Raw genomic sequence first — 22384 nt, 5'->3', positions numbered from 1 at the left:
ATGTGACAAGTACAAAACCCAGTAATGGAGATGAGATGCAAATCTTCTGAAAGCTTTTGAGTTCCCCTTTGATCCTTTGATAATCACTCTGACTTCTTTTTCATCATTGTTAAATAGTAGTATTTTATATTAGTTTAAGCTGGTATTCCACAGAGGAGTGACCCTAACGACGTTTGAGTTTTCCTTAGTAATCGCCTGCAAAGCAAGTTCTTCACTGCTCCTGAAGATGGAGGGAGGTGGAAAGCCTCTACGGTTTCAGATATGTATGGAAACCTACCTGCTTTTAGCAGCAACCTAAGTACTGATCATAAAATCAATAAACCTTAAGTGATCTGGATCCTGTTTACCTCCGAGAACGCCACTTTTCCCTAGGAACGCTCTCAGCACTGGATATTAAAAAAAAAAAAAAAAAATGGTGTGATGTCTTAGCATTAGAAGCCAGGAAACAAAACAGACATGACGAGATGATTAGGGAAACCGTGAACTCTGAAATACTTCACTGTAGAAGCATTTGTGTTCCTATGAATCACACACTGATTTACATACTTTAATGTTTCGTTAATGTCTTTTGCATTTAAATTTAATTGTCTGGGAAGCCGCAGCTTTGTGTACCCTGGGACATCACAATCAGGGAGCTCAACACTAAGGTCAATACTCTTTGGAGCTTCTCAGAGGAAGAAAAGCCTCCTGCTTTGTTTACAGTGTTAAGCTCATGCAAGGTTGTTTTGAAGACAACTTACTTTGAGAATACATTTATTTTTGTATTTTCGATTTTTCTTTCTTGTTTGGCAGCTGACGCCAGTGGCGCTCTGTTCCTTAGGGAAACTAAGTAGCTGATCTGGAGTCAGCACCACAGCCATTCGGTGTACATGGTCCAGTGACAAATAATGTAGGTGTCATCTCTTCCCCAAGGCACACTCAGGGCTCCACTAGCTTCCCAGGTAATACTTCCCAGCTGGCACTCCCACACACGATGTTACTAACAAACCAGAATGGAAGCAATAACTTTTACTGTCTCATAGATTCAAATCGCTCAAGCAAGAACATTTGAAAGGCCGTACACAGTACACACATCCTGCCTTAGTCCGACCACTAGCCCTGGCAGATGATGAAAAATGGAAACACATTTCACTCCATCCACACTACCTTAACCGTCATCTTAACCTTGAGGAATTTCTCATGCTAACTGTTCCCATGTCTCGCCAACCAAAGACAGGGACACAGAGTGTCTCAAACCGATCTGGGAAAGAACAGACTCTGCTTCAGAGGGAACAACAAATCTGGATGATAAACTGGGTACAACGCTCCCTCCTCTTCCTTCTGACACCCACAGATCTCTGGGGAAACATTTCACTGAAATCATTCACTTATTCTTTTTCTCCTGTAGTGCCTGTCCATTCTCTTGCCAGAAATGAAACCTGTGGTTCAGTGTCTAACTACATACACTGCCCCTCGAGGACAAGGCAATTAGTGTCCTTCCAATAAATTTTACATCCTTGGCTGTTCCAGAGTTATTTTCCCTTTATTGAAATGTTGGAGGGGGAAAAAAAGAAAGCAGCCCAGTTAAGGGTACTTTAGAGGGAGATGAACTCCGGACAATGAATAAAAAGAACCTGGCCAAACACTGGACCTTTCTGCTCTCTTATGAGCTCGGTTCTCAAAGTGAAAAGAGTATGCTATAAATACATATATGCGTGGAATCTGAAAAGACAGATCTGTGATTTGTTTCTAACATTCTGCATGTCTACCAAACTTCAGAATCAGCCAAGATGAGGAGACACAAGAGAGGAAACTCTGGCTTTGTTTTAGAGCCTTAAACTAGCTCCATACTTATTAGGGGTTATTTGTGCTAACAGGCTGAATTCCAAGAAATAAAACCCCATTCGAGATAGCAATTATTTGTAGCTGGCATCATACGTAAAGACAAAATGGAACAGGGAAAAGTGGGGAGGCTCTCAGGTGACTTGAGAACATGCTTTGGTCTTCCTTGGGCACCTATATTTCTCCTGTTACTGTTCTTCCCAGACACAAATTCTTTGGGTTTTCCAAATTAAAAAAAAAGAAAAAGAAAAAAGAAAGTTAAAACAACAACAACGACAAAAAACAAAACAAAACAAAACAAACCAGGTCTGCTTTTGACCAGGAAAGTGACAAAGAGGTAAAGAAAGAGAAGTGCCAGCAACACTCCAGGTCCAAAGGTGGCTTCTAACGCAACCAAAGAAGAAGTGACTGTATCTGGCTTCAGCCTTTACCTGTGCCACACTAAATAACTGCAGTTTCCACAAAGGTGATGCAGCCAAAACACACAAAAATCAGATATTCATTTAAGCTTTTGGATACTTTTAACTGCATCAAAAACCCCAATCAGGAGATCATAAACACAATATCTTACTAACTTATTAAAAAGCATAATTCCTTCTAAAATGGCTTTAGAAATAACAATATTTTTAAGTTGACAGTGTTCTTTGCATTGCAAAAGGTCTCAATGCACCCCGATTTTTAGATGGATAAGCAAACAATCTGCTGAAATTAGTTCTGTTGCTAAGTCCATCTTGGTAGACTGGTCATAAAATGCTTGCTAAGTTTTCATTATATCTATTAAAAACTTGCCTTATAATAATGATGAAATATCCACTAACAGTAAACAGCAACATCACTGCAATTATGTGTGTGTGTGTGTGTGTGTGTGTGTGTGTGTGTGTGTGTGTGTGTATTCTTTGTTTCATTACTCAGGGCTCATCAAGATAAGTATACTCTTAATCCTCTTAATCTATTTCACCCATGTCCCACCCACCTCCCCTTTGGCAACCACCAGTTTATTCTCTGTATTTAAGAGTCTGGGGTTTTTTATCTCTTTTTCTTTGCTTCTTAAATTCCACATATGAGTAAAATCATATGGTATCTGTCTTTCTCTGACTTAGTTCACTTAGCTTTATAACCTCTAGGTCCATCCATGTTGTTGCAATGGCAAGATTTCATTATTTTTTATAGCTGAGCAATATTCCATCATATGCACATGATTGTGTGTATGTGTGTGTTATACACACATCCCACCTCTTCTTTATCCATTCATCTATTGATGCCACTTGGGTTGCTTCCATATCTGACCATTGTAAATAATGCAATAAACACAGGGGTGCATATATATTTTTGAATTAATGTTTTTGTTTTCTTTGGGTAAATACCCAGTAGTGAAATTATTGGATCATTTGGTAATTTTGTTTTTAAGTTTCTGAGGAACCTCCATATTGTTTTCCACAGTGGCTACACCAATTTCCATTCCCACAACACTGCATGAGGGTTCCCTTTTCTTCACATCCTCAACAACACTTGTTATTTCTTGTCGTTTTGATTTTAGCCATTCTGACAGGTATAGAGTGATATCTCATTGTGGTTTTAATTTGCATTCCCCTGATGATTAGTGATGTTGAGCATCTTCTCATCTGTCTATCTTCCTTGGGAAAATGTCCATTCAGGTTCTCTCCCTGTTTTTAATCAGATTTTTTTTTTTTTTTTTTTGGTGTTGAGTTGTATAAGTTCTTTATATATTTTGGGTATTCACCCCTTAATGGATATTTGATTTGCAAATATCTTCTCCCACTTGGGGGCACCTGGGTGGTTCAGTTGGTTAAGCATCCAACTCTTGGTTTCAGCTCAGGTCATGATCTCAGGGTCATGAGATCGAGCCCATTCTCAGACTCCGTGCTCAGTGTGGAGTCTGCTTAAGATTCTCTCTCTCCTTTCCCTCTGGCCCTTCCCTTGCGTTCTCTATCTTGGCATTCTCTATCTCTAAAATAAATAAATAAAATCTTAAAAAGAATATCTTCACCCATTTGGTAGGCTTTTTGTTTTTTTTGATGGTTTGCTTCACTGTGCAAACACCTTTTATTTTGGTGTAGTCCCAACAACTTATTAGGGATATATTTTTAATTGAAAAGACTATCAAGAATGACTTTTTTAAATACTGATTTGAAAGGATACATGTACCCCAATGTTTATAGCAGCATTATCAACAATAGCCAAATTATGGAAAGAGCCCAAATGTCCACTGACTGATGAATGGATAAAGAAGATACGCACGTGCGCGCACACGCACACACACACACACACACACACACACACACACACACACACACACAGAGGAATATTACTCGGCCATCAAAAAGAATGAAATCTTGCCAGGTGCAACAACACAGATGGAGCTAGGGAGTATTATGCTAAGCGAAATAAGTCAGAGGAAGACAAGTACCATATGATTTCACTCATATGTGGAATTTAAGAGACAAAACAGATGAACACGGGGGAAAAAAAGAGAGAGGCAAACCGTAAAACAACTATAACTATAGAAAACAAACTGAGGGTTGCTAGAGGGGAGGTGGCAGGGGGATGCGCTAAAAGGGTGATGGGGATTGAGGAGGGCACTGGTTGTGATGAGCACTGGGTGTTGTATGTAAGTGATGAATTACTGTACGGCACACCTGAAACTAATATTACATTGTATGTTAACTAACTTAAATAAAAACTTGAGGGGAAAAAAAGAAAGATTTCTTTTAGGCCCTAAGGTGAATTTAAAAGTTGGGAGTAGTTCATCAAATTCAATTTATCTTTTTAAGATTAATTGGTCCATCAATTCAAGCTTGGTGGAGCTCAGTAAAGCAATTCCAATTCTAATATGTAGTGAGCATCAGTAATAAGGGTGTGTAAAGTGTGGCTGGGCAAATTCCAAGTGTCATAAGCCAAACAAGGAGACTGTTTTCAGTAGTTCACCACCTCCTCAAAAGCCCTAATCCTATCAAACTCTCCATCCCTGCCTCCCTCCCACAGCTTTTAGTGTCCCTGTGTCCTAAATGACTAATCTTTGCCATGATATCAATTGAAAATTAGGAGAGAAAGGGAGATGTGAACCTCTTCTGTGGCCTCTCCTGGCTTCTGAACATTGTTTCAACGAACCTGAATGTTCCCATCTTACACAGGGGAAGACAGCACATCATATTCTGTGGCCTATAATTCCGCTTTCATAATCAAGACCAGAGGGATACACACATACATTAATGGACACAGAACCTAGAAACAGACCCACACAAGTTTGCAAGGTAGATGTAACTAATACTCAATAATTTTCAAACACATTTTTCTAGCATTTTAAGCATCATCAACTCCAGGTTAAAATTATATTTCTGACTCTCTTGTGCATTAAATATTTCAGGCAAAGAAACCAAGATGGTGCTGCTGAGAAAAGCTCTGTGATGTTAAAGGAATGCCCAAGGCACTTCTGCCATTTTACTCTTCTTTCTCTGTCCCAAGCTTGAAAAAAGGACATCTTACAAGTTCCCAAATATTTATTTGTATTATCTACTTAATATGAATTAACTCCAACTCCTTACATTCCAGAGCCTTCTAAATTCACTAAGATGCCTTAGTTCCTGGGCTCCTTTGACAGATATTTTTATAGTCTTAGAAAAAGAATCATGTGAAAGGAATCCTATATATTGACCACCAAAGTTATTTTTACAAAAGAGTAAGAGCCAAAAAATTAGTACAGTGCCAAATTTAGTCATCTTATAAAAACTACATTTAAAAATTCATTCTTATTCTCAAGGTAAAAACAAGCATGATACAAGTTTTAGGTAGTAGGATAGTACTTATATCCCACTCATTAGGAAAACCTAATGGATTAGTTACCTGTCCCTGGAGCTCTGAAAACTGAAGAATGCAGGAAGTCCCCCAAAGAAAAAGGAAAAAAAAAAAAGAGACTTTGAGATTTTTCAAAACAATTTCCTTTAGGATTTTGTGCACAAATTATTACAGATAGAGCAACTGGAGACCTCAAACAACTCACACAAGGAAACAAAAACTTCTAGCTACTTAAAAGAGTAGGGAATAAAATTTTTCAATCCTAATATATTTTTTTGAAAAGGTGTTGAATTTTGACAAATGATTTTTCCTGCTGCTATTGAGATCTTCATAGATCTATATGTTTTCAATTCTAATTTTTAAAAAATGGGTAATTTGTTCATATGATCCAAAAACCAAATAATATAAGAAGGCAAAGTAAGAAATCCACCTCTACTCCTACCTGTTTAGTTCCCCACATATTTCCACCCTCTGCCCAAGCAGATAAGTAACTGTATTAGCTTCTTATATATCCTTCTAGGGTTTCTTATGTATATGTACGCCACTCCATAAACAGTCGCACACACACGTCTCTCCTGTGCCCCTCCTTTTGTAATATAAATGGCAGCATACTATTCTGTATTTCATTTTTTTTTAATTTATTTATTTATTTATTTATTTTTTAAGTAGGCTCCATGCCCAGTGTGGAGCCCAACACAGGGCTTGAACCCATGACCCTGATCAAGACCTGAGCTGAGAACAAGAGTCAGATACTTATTTTTTTTAATAGTTTTTTTCTTTTTTTAAAGATTTTATTTTATTTATTTACTTGACAGAGAGAGAGACAGCCAGCGAGAGAGGGAACACAAGCAGGGGGAGTGGGAGAGGGAGAAGCAGGCTCTCAGCGGAGGAGCCTGATGTTGGGCTCGATCCCAGGACTCTGGGATCACGCCCTGAGCCAAAGGCAGATGCTTAATGCCTGAGCCACCCAGGCACCCCGAGAGTCAGATACTTAATTGACTGAACCCACCCGTGTGCCCCTCTGCACTTCATTTTTTTTTTTTAAGATTTATTTATTTTTTTTAGAGAGGGGCAGAGGGAGAGAATATTCAAAGAGACTCCCTGCTGAGTGGGGAGCCCAACTCAGGGCTCAGTCCCGTGACCCATGAGATCATGACCTAAGCCAAAACCAAGTGTCAGAAGCTCAACTGACCGAGCCACTTTGCACTTCATTTTTAATCATTAAGTATATCCTCGTAATTTCCCCATATTGGTATCTGGAAGGGTTCCTAATCATTTTTACAGCTGTATAGTATCCCATTTATTTATTTGTGTGTATGGAGGGGGGGAGGGTATGGCATGTCCCCAGATTAAGTATATTTAACCAGACCAAACCAATGGACATTTAGTTTGTTTCCAATCTTCTGCCATTACAATGTTTCAGGGGACACTCTTGTATATATGTCATTTCACATGTATACAGGCAGCACTGCTGTGCAGAGGGGTTTAATAGGACTTTGATAATTTGTAGGTCAATTAGTTTAAACACTACCCAGTCTTGGGGAATTCTTGGTATATAATATTCCTTGGTATATAATGTTAGAACGTCGACAGGCCCCTTTTCTCTGGGGTCTACCCCACAGACCCCTCTCCTTTAGTCACACTGCATGCAGTGTCATCAACAGAGTAAGCTTGTTCATCCCTCCATGCTTTTGCTCACACTGTTACTTTCACTCCTTCCCTGCCTGGGGTGACCTCATCATCTTTCAGCTTTGGGGGGTTAACACCTCTCTGCAGCCTCTCCTGATCTGTGAGTAATGCCTTTAAAAGTGCCCACTCCCTCCTTTGGTCTCTCACTCTATCATACTTCTAGCATAGCATCTGTGTTCTTTTGTTCCACTTACTTGGTGTAGACAAAGCACAGTAATTTTCTTTCAAGTGATACTATTATTTTCTCTATTTAAACATAAGGAGATTGGGGGTAGATAGAAACTTTTGGCCACTTCTTTCAAGGAATTTATAATATAATTGAGAATTAGGATTAGATGTAATTCCAAACAAACACAAAAAGTCCTGTTTTTTCCTTATATATTTTCCTTAAAATATTTCATTTATTTACATTTAAAAATAATGACACAATTGGGGCGCCTGGGTGGCACAGCGGTTAAGCGTCTGCCTTCGGCTCAGGGCGTGATCCCAGCGTTATGGGATCGAGCCCCACATCAGGCTCCTCCGCTATGAGCCTGCTTCTTCCTCTCCCACTCCCCCTGCTGTGTTCCCTCTCTCACTGGCTGTTTCTATCTCTGTCAAATAAATAAATAAAATCTTTAAAAAAAAAAAATAATGACACAATCAATTTCCCAAAAACTCAGCTTTGTTCTGGTAATCGCAACCTGTGCTATGTTCATCAAGAACTTTATATCGGAAACCAGGGATGTACTGTATGGTGACTAACATAATATAATAAAAAAATCATTAAAAAAAAAAACTGGTCAAACCTATCACTGGATCCGTATAAAGGAGTGCTTAGCACACTTTCAGAGACGAGGTAGGTGATCAGTAAATTAATGAGCTGGAGAGCAATTTATGTCTATAGACATTGATATATATATACATATGGCTCATTTTTTAAGATCTAGGTTACTAGGAGTTTGCCTGAAATAATGGAATATATATATATATATATATATATATATATACACACACACATTTTTATGTTATTTCAGGTAAACTCCTAGTTACCTAGATCTTATGAATAAATCTAATTATTCATCAACTAATTACTCTTTTTCCTTAAGTTTTTATAAGGAAAATTTCAAACAAACAAAAACGGAGTGTAGAATAACTAACAATAGTAGAGAGGGTAGTATAACAAATCCCATGCGGCTGTAACCATTACTGCTAAATAGCCAATCTTCTTTTATCTATACTCCCATCCTCCCCTGTGATTATTTTGAAACAAATCCCTGATATCAGGCAATTTTATAAGACACGTTCACTTTTACCCTCCTCAAGAGTTAAGATATCAATACAGAGCATGTTGCCTACAGTTAGCAGTACCAATATCTAACCAGGTCCCTCAAAAAACATCAGGCACAAAACTGTGATATAGGGTATCCAGTTACAACAATTTTGAGTATGATCCTTTCAAGTAAATGATAAAGAATTCTCTGGGCTTAAACCTCTGCTAAATTGGGGAACGCTACATTAACAATAAATCCCAACTAACAAAAGTTCTGTTCCCTTATTTTAATTTCTTCTAGCAAATAATATTTTCAGATAAAATCTTCCTATTCCTCACACATTTGCAATCATTATATCAATATTTTACTACTAAAAATCTGATTTAAATTTCCTTTTTTGACACAAACAGGAAGAATATTTTACATAGAAATTTGAACTCAAGCAACAGAATTGGTTTTTAACCCTTAAAAAGTAGAGTAATAAGGTCTAATAAATCTTAACGGGCAGGTAAAAAAGAAATGAACTGTAAACACTTTGCAATAAAGTTCACATAGCATAGAAGAGTCGGAGAAATTTTGGCATGCAAAACGAGCATGTGATATTTGAGAAGAGGAAAGCTGAATGGGAAATTGGTCTAAGACTGACAGAAAAATAGTTATGAACACTTACCTTATTGCTGCCTAGACTGTAGGATGGGATAAGATCTTGTCGGCTGCCAGACAACTGAAGAAGAAATAAAGAGGGGATTAGTGCTTTTGTGTGAAAGTACAGAAATCTACGGTCTTAGAAATACAAGAATTTGAAAACCAAATCAACAAAATGTTAAAGTCAGATGGTAGCAGAGACGTTGTTGTCAAGACATTTGTAAATTAGGCTAGTGTATACTTTGAGACATTATTAGGCACAATTTTTTTAAACAAGTTCTTTATTTTGAGAGAGAGAGAGAGAGAGAGAGAGAGAGACAGTGAGCCAGTTGGAGGGGCAGAGGGAGAGAAAGAGAATCCTCAAGCAAACCTCCCACTGAGCGCAGAGCACATGCGGGGCTTGATCCCAGGACCCTGAGTTCGTGACCTGAGCCGAAGTCAAGAGTTGGCCACTTAAACAACTGAGCCACCCAGATGTGCCTCACAATTTTTTTTTTAAACTGAACTGAACTTTAAGGTGAGAGGTTTATACAAGATCAGATACCCAGTTTACACTGAGGCAACAACTGGGTTGCGTAAGGGATACTTCACCTGTTTGTACCCTTCTGTTTAAAGAATACCAGGTTACTAATTATTTTACCATGTCCTGATGTTACAACTTCCTTCTCTGGGTATTCGTAGCAGATGTACAGACACAAACTATCTTAAACAACAGGATTCTTTCTTTTTTAAAAAAAAAAGATTTTATTTATTTATTTTTGAGAGTGCGAGAGAGCATGCACATGCACGAGCACAAGCAGGGGGAGCAGCAGGTAGAGGGAGAGGGAGAAGCAGGCTCCCCGCTGAGCAAGGAGCCTGATGTGGGACTCGATCCCAGGACCCTGCGATCATGACCTGAGCCGAAGGAAGATGCTTAACCAGCTGAGCCACCTAGCGTTCCTAAACCATAGGATTCTAAATACCAAATCTCTGCAAATACCGCTTCATTTGAATGTATTGTTTTCTGAAGAAATGAGATTTTAAGTTGAAATGACGTGATTTTTCTTGGGACACCTGGGTGGCTCAGTTGGTTAAGCATCTGCCTTCAGCTCAGGGCTCAGGTCATGACCCCAGGGTCCAGAGACTGAGCCCCACATCAGGCTCCCTACTCAAGGACAGCCTGCTTCTCCCTCTCCCTTTGCCACTCCCCCTGCTTGTGCTCTCTCTCTGACAAATAAATAAATAAAATCTTAAAAAAAAAAAAAAGAAAGAAAGTGATATTTCTTAATGTCTGAGAATGTTTCCAATCTTTCAGTCTGAGATCATTAGTGATATCATCAGTCACTCAGGGGCCACGTGTGTCCTCCCGTTTGATACTCTCCCTACCTCTCACTATCGTCTCTCAAACACTAAGGCTAAGGGTCAGCTGCTCTTCATTACAATGGTTGTACTGTGGTTTTCTTGGTGTAAAGTTAGACAAAGGCAATATTTCTCATATCCACATCTTTGTCAAAAGTAAGGAAAGGAGAGATAAATCACAGGGCCACAGTCATATTTCTTTGTGAAGAATTATTTGTATGCTTAATATGCACATAAATTATACCTACGTTTTCAAAAACAACAACAAACTTAAGACACTGTTATGAAACACACCTAACTTATTTTACTCATTTATACTATCCTGGATGGCCTTTAAGCAATTGAGTTTATAAACCGAGTCCAGGCTTCTCAATTTAAAAGTAATTAAGTTAGGCCCAGAAAATTCAAATGGTTTGCCCAAGGCACTCAGTTAGTTTTGCTTTAGTTCAACAAACACTCACTGAACACCCAGTCACTGTGCTAGGCACTGCTCAGACAAAAAATAGCGAGAAACACTAGAGACAAACTTAAATGGACACTTTCCTATCCTACTGGTGAGGACAGGGACAAAGGGGTGCACAGATGCTACAGGGTAGAGAACAGGGGCACCTAACGAGTTTGGAGAAGGAAATGATATCGAGATGAGAGTTAAAGGACAGAGTAGAGTTATCCAAGGAGAGAGAACGCAGGCAGAGCACAGAACGGGGAGTCCGTGTACTCACTCTGTTCACGTTGGGAGAGCTAATGCTCCTCCTACTCAACTTCCCCTTTCCCGTCAACTGTTCCTTCACTGTAACTTCCTGTCAGTCAGAAAACGTACAGAGGAAAAATACAGATAAGAGGCCCACTTCCAGAGCAATTCCATGTATAGCAGTCTTTGAGCTATCATCTGTACATACACATTCCTGGTTCTTTAAATCATGGCTGTTTCTTCACACTGTGGAATGACCTAATTCCAATCACTGTGGAATATTCAAAGCTAATTGTATAGCGAATAGGTTACCTAGATCATTCTTTTCTTTTTCTACTGATGGCCACCTTGAAGCTGGCCAGAAGTTAGTCCCAGGAGAAAGATCGTCAAAATTAGATCATTCGCTTTTATTTTTCATAAGGATCTTTGGTTAAAACAAAAAAATGTCTCAATATTGCTATGTAAAATGAGGTTTAGGGTTCCGCTAAGGATTAGGTTTACTGCTGGCATCTCTATTAGCCCTTCTAGAGATCTACTCTAAGGCTATGGCAGGCATGTCCAGCTAAGCGAAAAAGGGCCCATTCTGCCACATTCCTACTTATTTCTTCAGCAACATTATTGTCCATTATCAAATAATTTTTAAAGTAATTCTTTAGCCAGCAAGAGTTAAATATTTTCTCCAGCTACCTCAAGGCAACTAGATACCATTTAGCATCTTGGTAAAAGTAACTTCCCAAGTGAAGCTTTTATATGTTCACAGACTTAACTGACGAGTTTTATCTAAATTAATACACTCCACTTAAACGGATGCTTCAAAAGTTTAGATGTAACAACACTGCGAATTGCAGAGAGGCAAAGAGAATGAGGCTGGGTCAGCACCACTGCTACCAGCTCTGTTGGCTAACCTGGCGGAGACGATCTAAAGTGAGAAGGTTCTCCACAGCCAGCACACTTCTGAGGTATTTTTCAATATAAGCCTCTGAATCAGCAGAAGCCGTGTTTTCAACATTAGCTGCCATTCTTGCTAATGTTTCTCGTTCCTCTACTCCCTGCGCATCCTGGAGAACAGAAAGTTGTGTATTAAAATTAAGTACTCTGTAGAAGGAAACATAAAAGCTTCTTGATCTATACAAATACACACACGCAGAGTACTGAACTAACAAATGGGGTGTATTCCAAAATTCCATTTGAACGCCAGCTTTTGGAACTCAAAATGCATTTTCCCACAGAAATCATGGTATAAATGGCGGTTAGATCAACTTGCAAGGTTAAACACAGTGCCACTGAAACACAGCACATTCTCAGTAAAACCGTCCCCTGCTGTATTCCTACTGCAAACCAAAATGTTATGCGTTAGAAAGGACTTGGTGGAAATAGCTGGAAAAACAACTGCCACCACAATACTTCAGAAATACATCACCAAGGGGCAAGAGACAGGAATGAGAAGCTGGGGTCCAAACAACACCGGTAGGACGCAGACACAGGAGAGTAGGAAAGAGAGTAGGGCGGCTTTCAACCCTTTCACTCGGCAGCCAACCACGAACTATACATTCGACATGTGGCAGCTTCTAAAATTGGTCTCAATCCTCAATTCCGGAGTGACAGAGGCCAGAGGTGGTGTAGCACCCACCAAGAAGAAAAGTATCTAGGTAAATTCTCGCTCACTGTGCTTTCCCACAGAGCCCATCCCTGCTCCTCTGGTGGGAGGCCCATGCATATAAATGGGATACTCACAAGTCAAGGAGGGCCGTTGTTAGTGCATTTAATCATGTCAAGCTAGCTTGGCTCATGACAAATTACTCTTCTCAGAGAAAATCTGATACTTTATTTACTTGTGAATTTGTTATAATAATGTCAAAAACTACAAAATATATAGCCATATGCCACTGCATCTTAAGATGCCATCAACTTTAAGAAAAAAAAAACCAACACATTATTTTATATACCACTAAGGAGAAAAAAAAAACTCTGCCAATTAATTTTAAGATATCGATTATAAGACACAACCTAACATCAAAAGTATTTTTAAAAATTTAAATGAGCTTTAGAACAGATAAAATATGGAAGAATTTGGGAGGTGGCTTAAGTTCACAAAACTTCTACCTCCTACAGTGATTCATTTGGGCTTTTAATAACCCTGAAAAGAAGCAATTATCCTCATTTTATAGATGAGAAAAGAGGAAGGCCACATAATTGGCAAAAAAGGCAAGATTTGAACTTGGAAGGAATACTCTACCAGGAGTCAAGAGACCTAAATTCTAATCTTGCCTTTTTTGCCAATTATGTGGCTTTCCTCTTTCCGCAGCTATAAAATGAGGATGATTGTTTCTTCCTTCTACCTCTCAACACAGAACACTTTTTGGTGTCTGAAAGGAATAGATATTATCCTGATTTTGTAAGAAAGGGAAACTTGAGTTTTATAGAAATGTATACATTTATGTTACCCACACCCCTATCAAAATACAAAAACGTTTCCATTACCTCAGAAAGTTCACTTACAGCCTTCATAGTCAATCCCTACCCTTTCCCAAGCCAGGGTCAGCTCTTTCACCACAGATTAGTTTCACCTGTGTTAGAATTTCACGTAAATGGAATCATACTCTTTCGTGTCTAGCTTCTTTCACACAGCATAATGATTCTGAGATTCATTCAAGAACTTCATTTCTTGGTATAGCTAAGTGATATTCCACACTATGGATATACCACAACTTCCTTATCTATCCACCCACTGATGGATGTTTGGGTTGTTTGCAGTTTTAATTTACTCTGGATTAAGCTTCTATGAGTGTTTGTGTACACATCTCCATGGACACACACAGTCACTTCTCTTGGGTAAGCACCCAGAGGTGGAATGACTGGGTCCTGGGGTAGAAAAAGGGGAAACCATCTCCTGCTCTCTGGCCTATCATCAGTTCTTTCCGACACCAAGCTCTCAGAGCTACTGTAACAGCGAAGACAAAGAACTTTTTAAGGATTTTTCATGATAAACCTCGCTCCTCAAGGAATCTTTTCATTTTGTTTTCAAATAAAAAATAAACTAAGTGCAGTCCTTTCATTGTTGAGTTTTAAGTCTTCAGGGCTTGATAATGTGAAAAAAGCCACTTGCCAACTTAGATGTCTAGCTAATTATTAACAGGTAGCCCAATCATGGGAGGCTATATGCTTATGTCTCAGCTGATCCCCTCCCCACATTTCCTCCCTTTGAAAATCATATCACCCAGAGAATAAAAGCACTTTTAAAGAGGAGAAAGAATCTACAATCAGGAAGGGATGAGACAGGAGGGGAAGGAAGATGAGAGAAATGGAAAAATGGGAGTTCACTACAGAGGTCACTGTTTCTCAACTGCATTCAAACCATTTATAGAGTTAAGATATGAAACAGCCAGAAAGGCACATAAAACATTCAGACACAGAGAATAAATAGTAAGTCTCTAGCTGAGCATCTAAGTAGACAAAGAGTAATCTACTACAGACCCAAGATTTTGCAGCTAGTCTGCAACAGACCTGGTTTTTAAATGTTCAACGGGCTCCAAATTAAATAGTTAAACAGCTAATATTTACTGTGGAAGTCTAACACTTTGAAGATCCAGTACAAGGTTTCTTGCAGTACAAGAAATCTAAAACAAAGCTGAAGTACTGTGTAATCTTTTCAGTCTTCCAAATCTCTGTACTAAAATATATTTTGTCCACCTACTGCTCAAACACTCAACAGAATCAACAACGTCCAGCCCTCAAAAATGAAGAGAATGATGCAGATATGGACGGCGTGGTTAGCAGGGAGTGTTCGCTCCCAGCGCACGTCCCCACTTCTCCGCTCGCAAGGGAAGTACAATCTGCATCTCCTCACTCACTCCTCGATCTGAGAGAGTGAGTGTCACAGAAGGAACTGCTCTTCTCTCTTCTCCAGGGTCTTTTTCTTAGAACCCCTTTCCCCTAGCCGTGTAAGGAAGGCCTCCATTACCAGCTGTGCCGCGGTGCAGGAGAATACAGCTGGGAGTAAATATCAGGAAGCATATACATAACCACAGCATGCAGCAAGCTTCCATTGGGGGTGTATTTTAAACTCCATGTGTTTATGACGGTCTCAGTTCAGAAAGAGAAATAGGGAGAAGAAAATAATAATAGGAACTATAATAATGGCAATCACAACCGACTGCTTAGCGTGTGCACAACGACTTGTATACAGCATCTCATTTAATCCCTAAAAACAACCCTGTACAGAAGCTATCACTAACCCAATTTAATAAATGAAAACATTTAGGCTCCAAGTAACTTACCAACTTCACCTCACAAAGAGGTGACAAAATATCCGTGTGATTCCAAAATGAAAGCCTGAATCTCTATTTTGTGCTCTGTTGCCTCCCTTTGAGGGTGACAATATTGCTACCTTATGGCTACTAGGAGTAAAAAGGAGGGTTGTCTTCTAGGAGTGTTGATTTGCTAAAAGGAACTTCTTCTTTAAAAAAATACTAAAACCAGAACCTTTAAAGCCACAAATACATTTTACTATGAGTAACAATAAGATTAGGAAATTTCCTCTACAAATCTATAGCATTTGCCCAAATACACAATTTCATTGACTCTGTATTTCTTAGGTAGGTGACTTTCAGGGAGTTAGCTCTTTTTACATGTTTATTTTTAGTAAACTCAAACTTCATACGATCCTTCACCTCTGGAATATTGGAGACAATTTCAAAAGTCACTCCACAGCCAGGAATAGAACTTCGATGTGACATCTTTTTAAGGAGACTCTGGGCAAAACCCTGGAGAAAAACAAAACAGAAAGATACAGTTTCCTACCTCAAAAACTGAGTTTTCATTAACAAAGAGACAGCACAAAGGGTACTGCATTCATTCTAACCAAAAAGAAACAGCATCTTTCCAGTATGAGCAAGCTGAAATCCACATCACTAAATACAGGCTCTTCAACTCCGCCGCAGCACACAAAACCGATTTATTAGGTTCCTGCCACGTGACAGGTCCTATACCCAACATATGAAGAATATACACCCCAAACTCTGGAAACCTGACACCAGTCATCTGGTTCAGCTCTACCTAAAGGCAACAGAAAGAAGACTGTTGACTTCGACACAATAAAGTGACCTTCTAAGATGTGAGTGAGGACTGGTGACCCTTACACTTTTTTTTCCCTCCAGTACAATGGACATCTTGCAGCATGAATATTGACAAGTTCAGGCATTAAATTCTTGACCAAAGCAGGATCGTTATGAAGAATGATTTCAGAGTGCATGGTCATTGTTTATGCTGACTGTGCTCTTTGCACAGTTAAGAACGGAACTGTTGAATTAATGCATAGATGACTCATTTGAAGATGCTAAGACTGAACACCCTGTAGAGGCTGAAGAGAGCAGGGATGAGCGCAGAATACAATTGGGGAACAAAGATACGAGAGAATTGTAAACCAACATCCAGCCTTTTCCCTCATGCAAAAGGGAAGTAGGAAATCTGTGAAAACCTCCAAAGAAAATAGAAAAATCAAGCCATTTGGTCTCAGAAGTACCTATTTTCACAAACCCACTTAATAATAATTTCTTTCCTATTCAGTGATCTTTACTTTTTTAAAAGACTGTAGCTCTTAGAATGTAAAGAGACCACTGACTGCAGCCCTTCACTCTCGTCTTGAGCCTTGCCATGGTGCTGAGCCACTGCCCATTCCACTGGTCTGGGAACAGCTACACCTTTTTTTTAACGGGAGGAGTGGGGAGGTGCGGGTGCTGTTGTTACCTTACCTTTTGTTTTCTTTCTGTATGGAACTATTGAAGCTGATGTGCATATATTAGCATCATAAGGAAGTCCCTGTTCTTGCCATAAAGAAGCAATTTTTAGGACTGAAGTCTCTGAAATTGGGAGGGAAACTGGCATGTCCTAAAATACTATTATATCATTATCAATTTGATAGTATCACGTCATTTCAACCAGGGAAAAAGAGGTGGCAACTTCTTGTTGCTATAATAAAAAATTAAAAAGAAATTGAAACCAAGCCCCCCAAAAAAACAACAACAAAAAAACCCATCAGAAGAAGCTTGGTGACTGCACGACGTACCCTTTCTGTTAAGGATTCTGTGGGGCTGGTGGCTGTAACAGGTCAGTCTCAGTGCCTGGCAAGCAGAATCTCTAGCTCAGGAATGGCAAAGAACTCTTCAAAATGCTCCTCAAGAGCAACACGTCTTTTTCAATCCCTTAAAGACTTCCGAGAAAAGAGAGCCAGAGAAAAGAGTGAACGGGAGACACACCACATACGTCTACAGCTAACCTGATGACCTGGATTTTACTGATGCTGGATTGCCAAGCTAAAGAGCTGCAATTTTAACAGCATTACCACCAGTCTTCATTTCAAAGATTGATATCAGTGTGACATTTAGAACTAAAGATTAATTTTTAGGGGTGGAGATTACATCTAGGACTCTGTCAGCCGTGACTGTGCTCTTTTAAATGAAAAGATTTCTTTTCATCTGTCCTGGTTTTAGTCAGTGTATCAAGAAGGCCTCAAAAAAAAGTAAGCATCCCTAGAATGAGCCTCCCAAATCCTATATTTGCCAAGCCAATGACAGAAATAGTTTATGTTCTTCCCTAGAAGTTTCCTACTAAACCCAGTCATACGGCACAAGGTCCCTCATAATCCAGCTGCAACTGTGTGGACAGCCAGGGCCCCGGCCTCTGCGGCACACACTGCCTGTCACACTCTGCCGCTCGAGGTCCGAGCCTGCCCTGCCCTGTCCTTCCTCACTACCTCTGCACGGAACATACCATTTCTTCCTCCGTCGCCTGCCAGACTCCCCGTCTGTGAAGGAGCGGCTGGTGTACTTACCCCCTCCCCACTCTGAAACCTTCTCGGACTTGCTCGGTGTGAGTTCTCATTGCTTCGCCTGCAGTCTTCCCACACCTGGGGAGCACCTGCTTTCCAGCACTATCCCAACAGAGGCATCACCAGTTTATTCAGCTACACATGGCCAATGGACACAAGCCGTTTGAAGATGCAGACTAATTCTCACTCATCTTGCTACACAAAAGCTCGACAGAGTACACTCTCCAAATATATGAGCCCACGAATTAGCAGAGATGACGGAGAGGAAAGAAAGAAGTGCAAAGCAGAGGATGGGTCCAAACAACAGCTAATCTGCAAAGAACAGTCACATCTTGTGAGACCCAAATGGTCTTTCCAAATGGAAAGTCAAAAACAAACACTGAGAACTTCGCTTTGACGGGGCTCTGGGGCATCCAAAAGAATGGCTTTCATTTGCGACTACGTAACAAGAAAGACTCATTGCAATAACTGAATACTGTCTAGGAGAAGTCAGGCCGGCAGGTGCCGGGAATGAAGCAGGCACGGTTACACGACAGCAGCAGTCGAGCTGAAGAGAAAAACTCAATGCTTCACAGGGGCTGTGTGAACGGGAGGCCAGAGCAATCATTCCCGGCCCTAAAGTCAGTTCTTCAACTGGGATTAATGACTCACCTGCCGGCCGTGAACATGGACACAAATTCGTTTCCGAAGCACCAACTGCATGTCAGCCGGATGGCTGAGCTGGACAGTCACCCGCACGATCAGATACACGCGCTCATCCGCTGGGGTGCCTTTACTGAGCTGGGGACAGCTGTGCACGGCAGAGTCCCAAGAGGCTTCTGCTCTCACCTGCCGAGACAGAAAGAACATACTTTTCCCTCTCCTCCTGAACACAAAAAAGCTTCACAAGGAAACAGCTTGGCTTGGCTGAGGTTGGACGTCCTGGTCAGCATGGAAGATCTACTAGAACTGGCCTCAGAGACTCCGGGATGGGAGGATGTGGCCTCCATCACTCTAGTCTGGGCAGTAAGAGGATAATGTTCCCGGCTGGCTGGTTTTTAAAATGTTTTAATTTTGAAAAATGCTCAAACATAAAGGAGAGATGTGAATTCAGGACAATGAATTCCTGTGTTATCTTCCATCTAGAATCATTAGCTGTTAATATTTTGCCACTTTTCCATTGTCTTTCTCATAACTCATACACACGCAGGATTGTTTGCTGAACCACTTTAGAGTAAGTTACAGACCTGTAACTCTACCTGCCTAAATACACTAGCAAGTACCTTCTAAGAGCAAGAACATCCTCTGACTTAACCATAGGACAAGTATATTCAGGAAATATAACACTAATGTGATACTATTCCATAATACATAGTCCATATTCAAATCTTTCAACTGTTCTGATCCAGGACCACTAACTGCATTTAGGTGCCATGCCCCTTTAGTCTACTTTAATCTGGAATGGTTCTCCAGCCCTTCTTTGTTACTTAAGATACTGACAGGCCTACTGTTGTACAGAATGCATCACAGTTGGGTGTGCTGGCTTTTCCCCTACTATTGAAGTTTTGTATCTTAGGAATACCACTAAGGGATGATGTGCCCTTCAAAGCATCCCATCAGCTCTCCTTGCTTAAACTACTTTTTCATTTTTCCAATATACTCAAAACTAGGAAGCCCCACTGTACACCCATCACCCAGATTCAAACATTATCAAGATTTTGCCATACTGCCTTCATCTATTCTTTTTTTCTCTTCTTAAAAAGTCTTTACTAAAGAATTTCAAAGCAAACCCCAAACACTGCGTCATTTTCCCTGTATGTACTTCAGTAGCATCTCCCCAGAGAAGGGACCACTGCTGGGCTGAACTATGAATACGAACAGAGATCCTTTACCAGCAGGGGAAGTAAAATGGTCAGTGGACATAATCTGACCATCCACTCCTTCTGGAAGGGGTTCTGCTCTTTCTGGAAGTCATAATGAAAGGCTTTCATTTATATTTCTTGAGGAATGTAAGCATCAAAATGATTACACTGCCGACTGTTTCAAAAGACACATGAAAAGGTTAAAGAAACTACTTTTCATCCGATTTTCCCTAGTTTACCTCTCCATCGTGCTGTTTTACAATCTGTAGTTCAAAGAACTCATCCTCTTCTTCACCGGTGAGGGTAGCATCCCATCCACCAGCTTCTGGGTCATCAAGATTATCCTGGGAGCTGAAATCATCAGCTAAAAGCAAAGAAGTTCCATTAAATCAGAGATCGTTTTAAAGGATAACCCCTACCCGCTAAATTTCAATATGCTTAGTATTAAAATTCTACTGCCTCAAATTTCATTTGCTTTTGGCTCTAAAATCTTACATGACATGGAAGAGGACCATTAAACAGTTCACAGTTCTTAGAGATGGATAGACTCTCAAGAAATTATCTTATCCAATCTCCTACCTTTATGCCTTATTTTACATGGAAGGCAAATGAAGCCAAGATACCCAAGAGGTTACTCAAGGTCAGCCCATAAATGTTAATGATAGGATTATAACCCAAATTCCGCATCTTTTAGTGCATTGAAGAAATGAGAAGCGAGAGTGATTCCAATTATCTGACAGTTAAGTTCAACAAAAGAATCAATTGGCTACATGAGCCAGAAACTTGGAGGGTTGCCCCTTGGCCCTTTAGTTATTTAGTTCTAAGTCTGGCCCTCCCAACCCCCTATCCATCTTAAGCTTGTGAGTAGCCATCAAAAGTATCTTTCTAGTATGTGGGCTTGTGTGGATCAAGAATGGGCATCGGGCTGCACAAGTTCCTGATCGTTTCTTGGGATGTCCGTACAAACGGGTCTTCTATAAGCTTATTCTCTTCCACTCTTACCCTCCTCCACACGTGCACATGCACACACGAGCACCTCACCTGTCTAGGAACCTAACATAAGGATAGGCCTGAGTAAGCCTCAGCCTCCAAGACACCAGAGAACAATAAGATAGGATAGAGAGCTGTGGCAAAACACTGAAACCCTCTCAGGTGGACAGACAGTAAAGTATTATTTGCTAACTCTGTGTCCATATAATAATTTTCCGTATGTCTAAATAAGCTAAGCAGTATAAGATGCTAAATACCTCAGTTATTATAACTCCCTTTCAGCTAGGTGGAAGAAAACCACTGAGGACATCCAAGCTTGCCTATTTAGGACAGTTAAATTGTAATACACCAGTTTTTTTGCAGATGTTTTAGGAATTTAACTGCTGACTTTTACCTTATTTTTAGCTCTTTAATCTACTTTTTCATTTTTATTTTCCCCCCTTGGACAGAGTAAATGTAAAATGTAGCCACATCCAAACTATTTTACATGAAGGAGAAAAAAGTCAGAAAAAAAGGGCAGTTTCTCATAAATAAGCAACGTAGGAAAGAAGGGCCTAAGAACTTACAGAAAAAGTGAGAAATTTATTAGATAGTGCTAAGAAAACACAGATAAAAGAAAGCATGCTACATAAGCGTCACTAGTTATTAGTCCTTTCCAGAGAGAAGTCTCTTCCTAAGAATTAAAGAAGACAATACTCCCAGTGCAGGAAAACACCTGCTACTTCATCCTAACACGATGAGGAGAACAAAGCACGCACACACATACCAGTCACGGACACGCCAGGAGGAAACGTACCTGCTACGCAGCAAACTATTATTCTTACAGAAAATTCATTCTTTGTCAAGTGTCTGCGTCCCTCAGCACACATAAAATAGACCCTAACCTTAGGCTTACAGAATTGCTTCACTGCAAACTTTGTTAGAATCTAAGTGTGACTCGGACACTAATTTGTCAGAGGTTAAGCCTTCAGAAAGCACCTCCTAACTTACCATTTAAATCAAGGAATATAACAGGAATGTGTGTTTCCATCCCAGGAACTGGGGTCCTAAAACATAATGAAAAATAGCATCTCAAATAAAGCAGACTTTCTCAGCAGAATGTACTTTGAGACACAGTGTTAACCCACAGTGAGAAGTATTACAGGTCAAGCCAATAATAACTGTGGGTGTTGTGTTTTTGTCATAATTTCACATCAGAGATGCCCCAAAGACTTACCTGTAACTGCCACTTCTTTTAATTGGTGCTCTCGTTTATAAGTATCATATGTTCTGATACTAGAATTCAGTCTTATAAAATACATCTATCTGTTTATAATTGAAGCTCTGTTTAAAGTTACTTTTTTCTTAAAAAATTATATACTTAAGGGCCCCATATGGCTTAATTTACTATTTTTAATTTCTATAAAGTGGCACAGAACATTTGCTGACAGTACAGTTTAAGCCAGCACCAAAACCAAAAACTCCTGGAGCTGCAATT

General features: G+C 39.9%; 1 protein-coding gene across 1 annotated transcript in view; it reads right to left on the bottom strand.

The window, feature by feature from the left end:
• Positions 1-22384, bottom strand: part of KIF13B (kinesin family member 13B) — a 193543-nt gene that overhangs the window by 37011 nt on the left and 134148 nt on the right. The window contains exons 29-35 of the mRNA XM_045774018.2: positions 21898-21953; positions 20157-20281; positions 18728-18904; positions 15921-16013; positions 12156-12308; positions 11282-11359; positions 9247-9300 (exon numbers count right to left, since the gene is read on the bottom strand). Coding sequence (XP_045629974.2) covers positions 9247-9300; positions 11282-11359; positions 12156-12308; positions 15921-16013; positions 18728-18904; positions 20157-20281; positions 21898-21953 — 736 coding nt within the window. The remainder of the gene's footprint in view (positions 1-9246; positions 9301-11281; positions 11360-12155; positions 12309-15920; positions 16014-18727; positions 18905-20156; positions 20282-21897; positions 21954-22384) is intronic.

This window comes from Ursus americanus, chromosome 13 (genome assembly GCF_024610735.1).
Source record: "Ursus americanus isolate L20-20 chromosome 13, mUrsAme1.1.p, whole genome shotgun sequence".
Lineage (NCBI taxonomy): Eukaryota > Metazoa > Chordata > Mammalia > Carnivora > Ursidae > Ursus > Ursus americanus.
The sequence above is the reverse complement of the archived record's forward strand: the minus strand, read 5'-3'. Positions and strand labels throughout refer to the sequence as shown.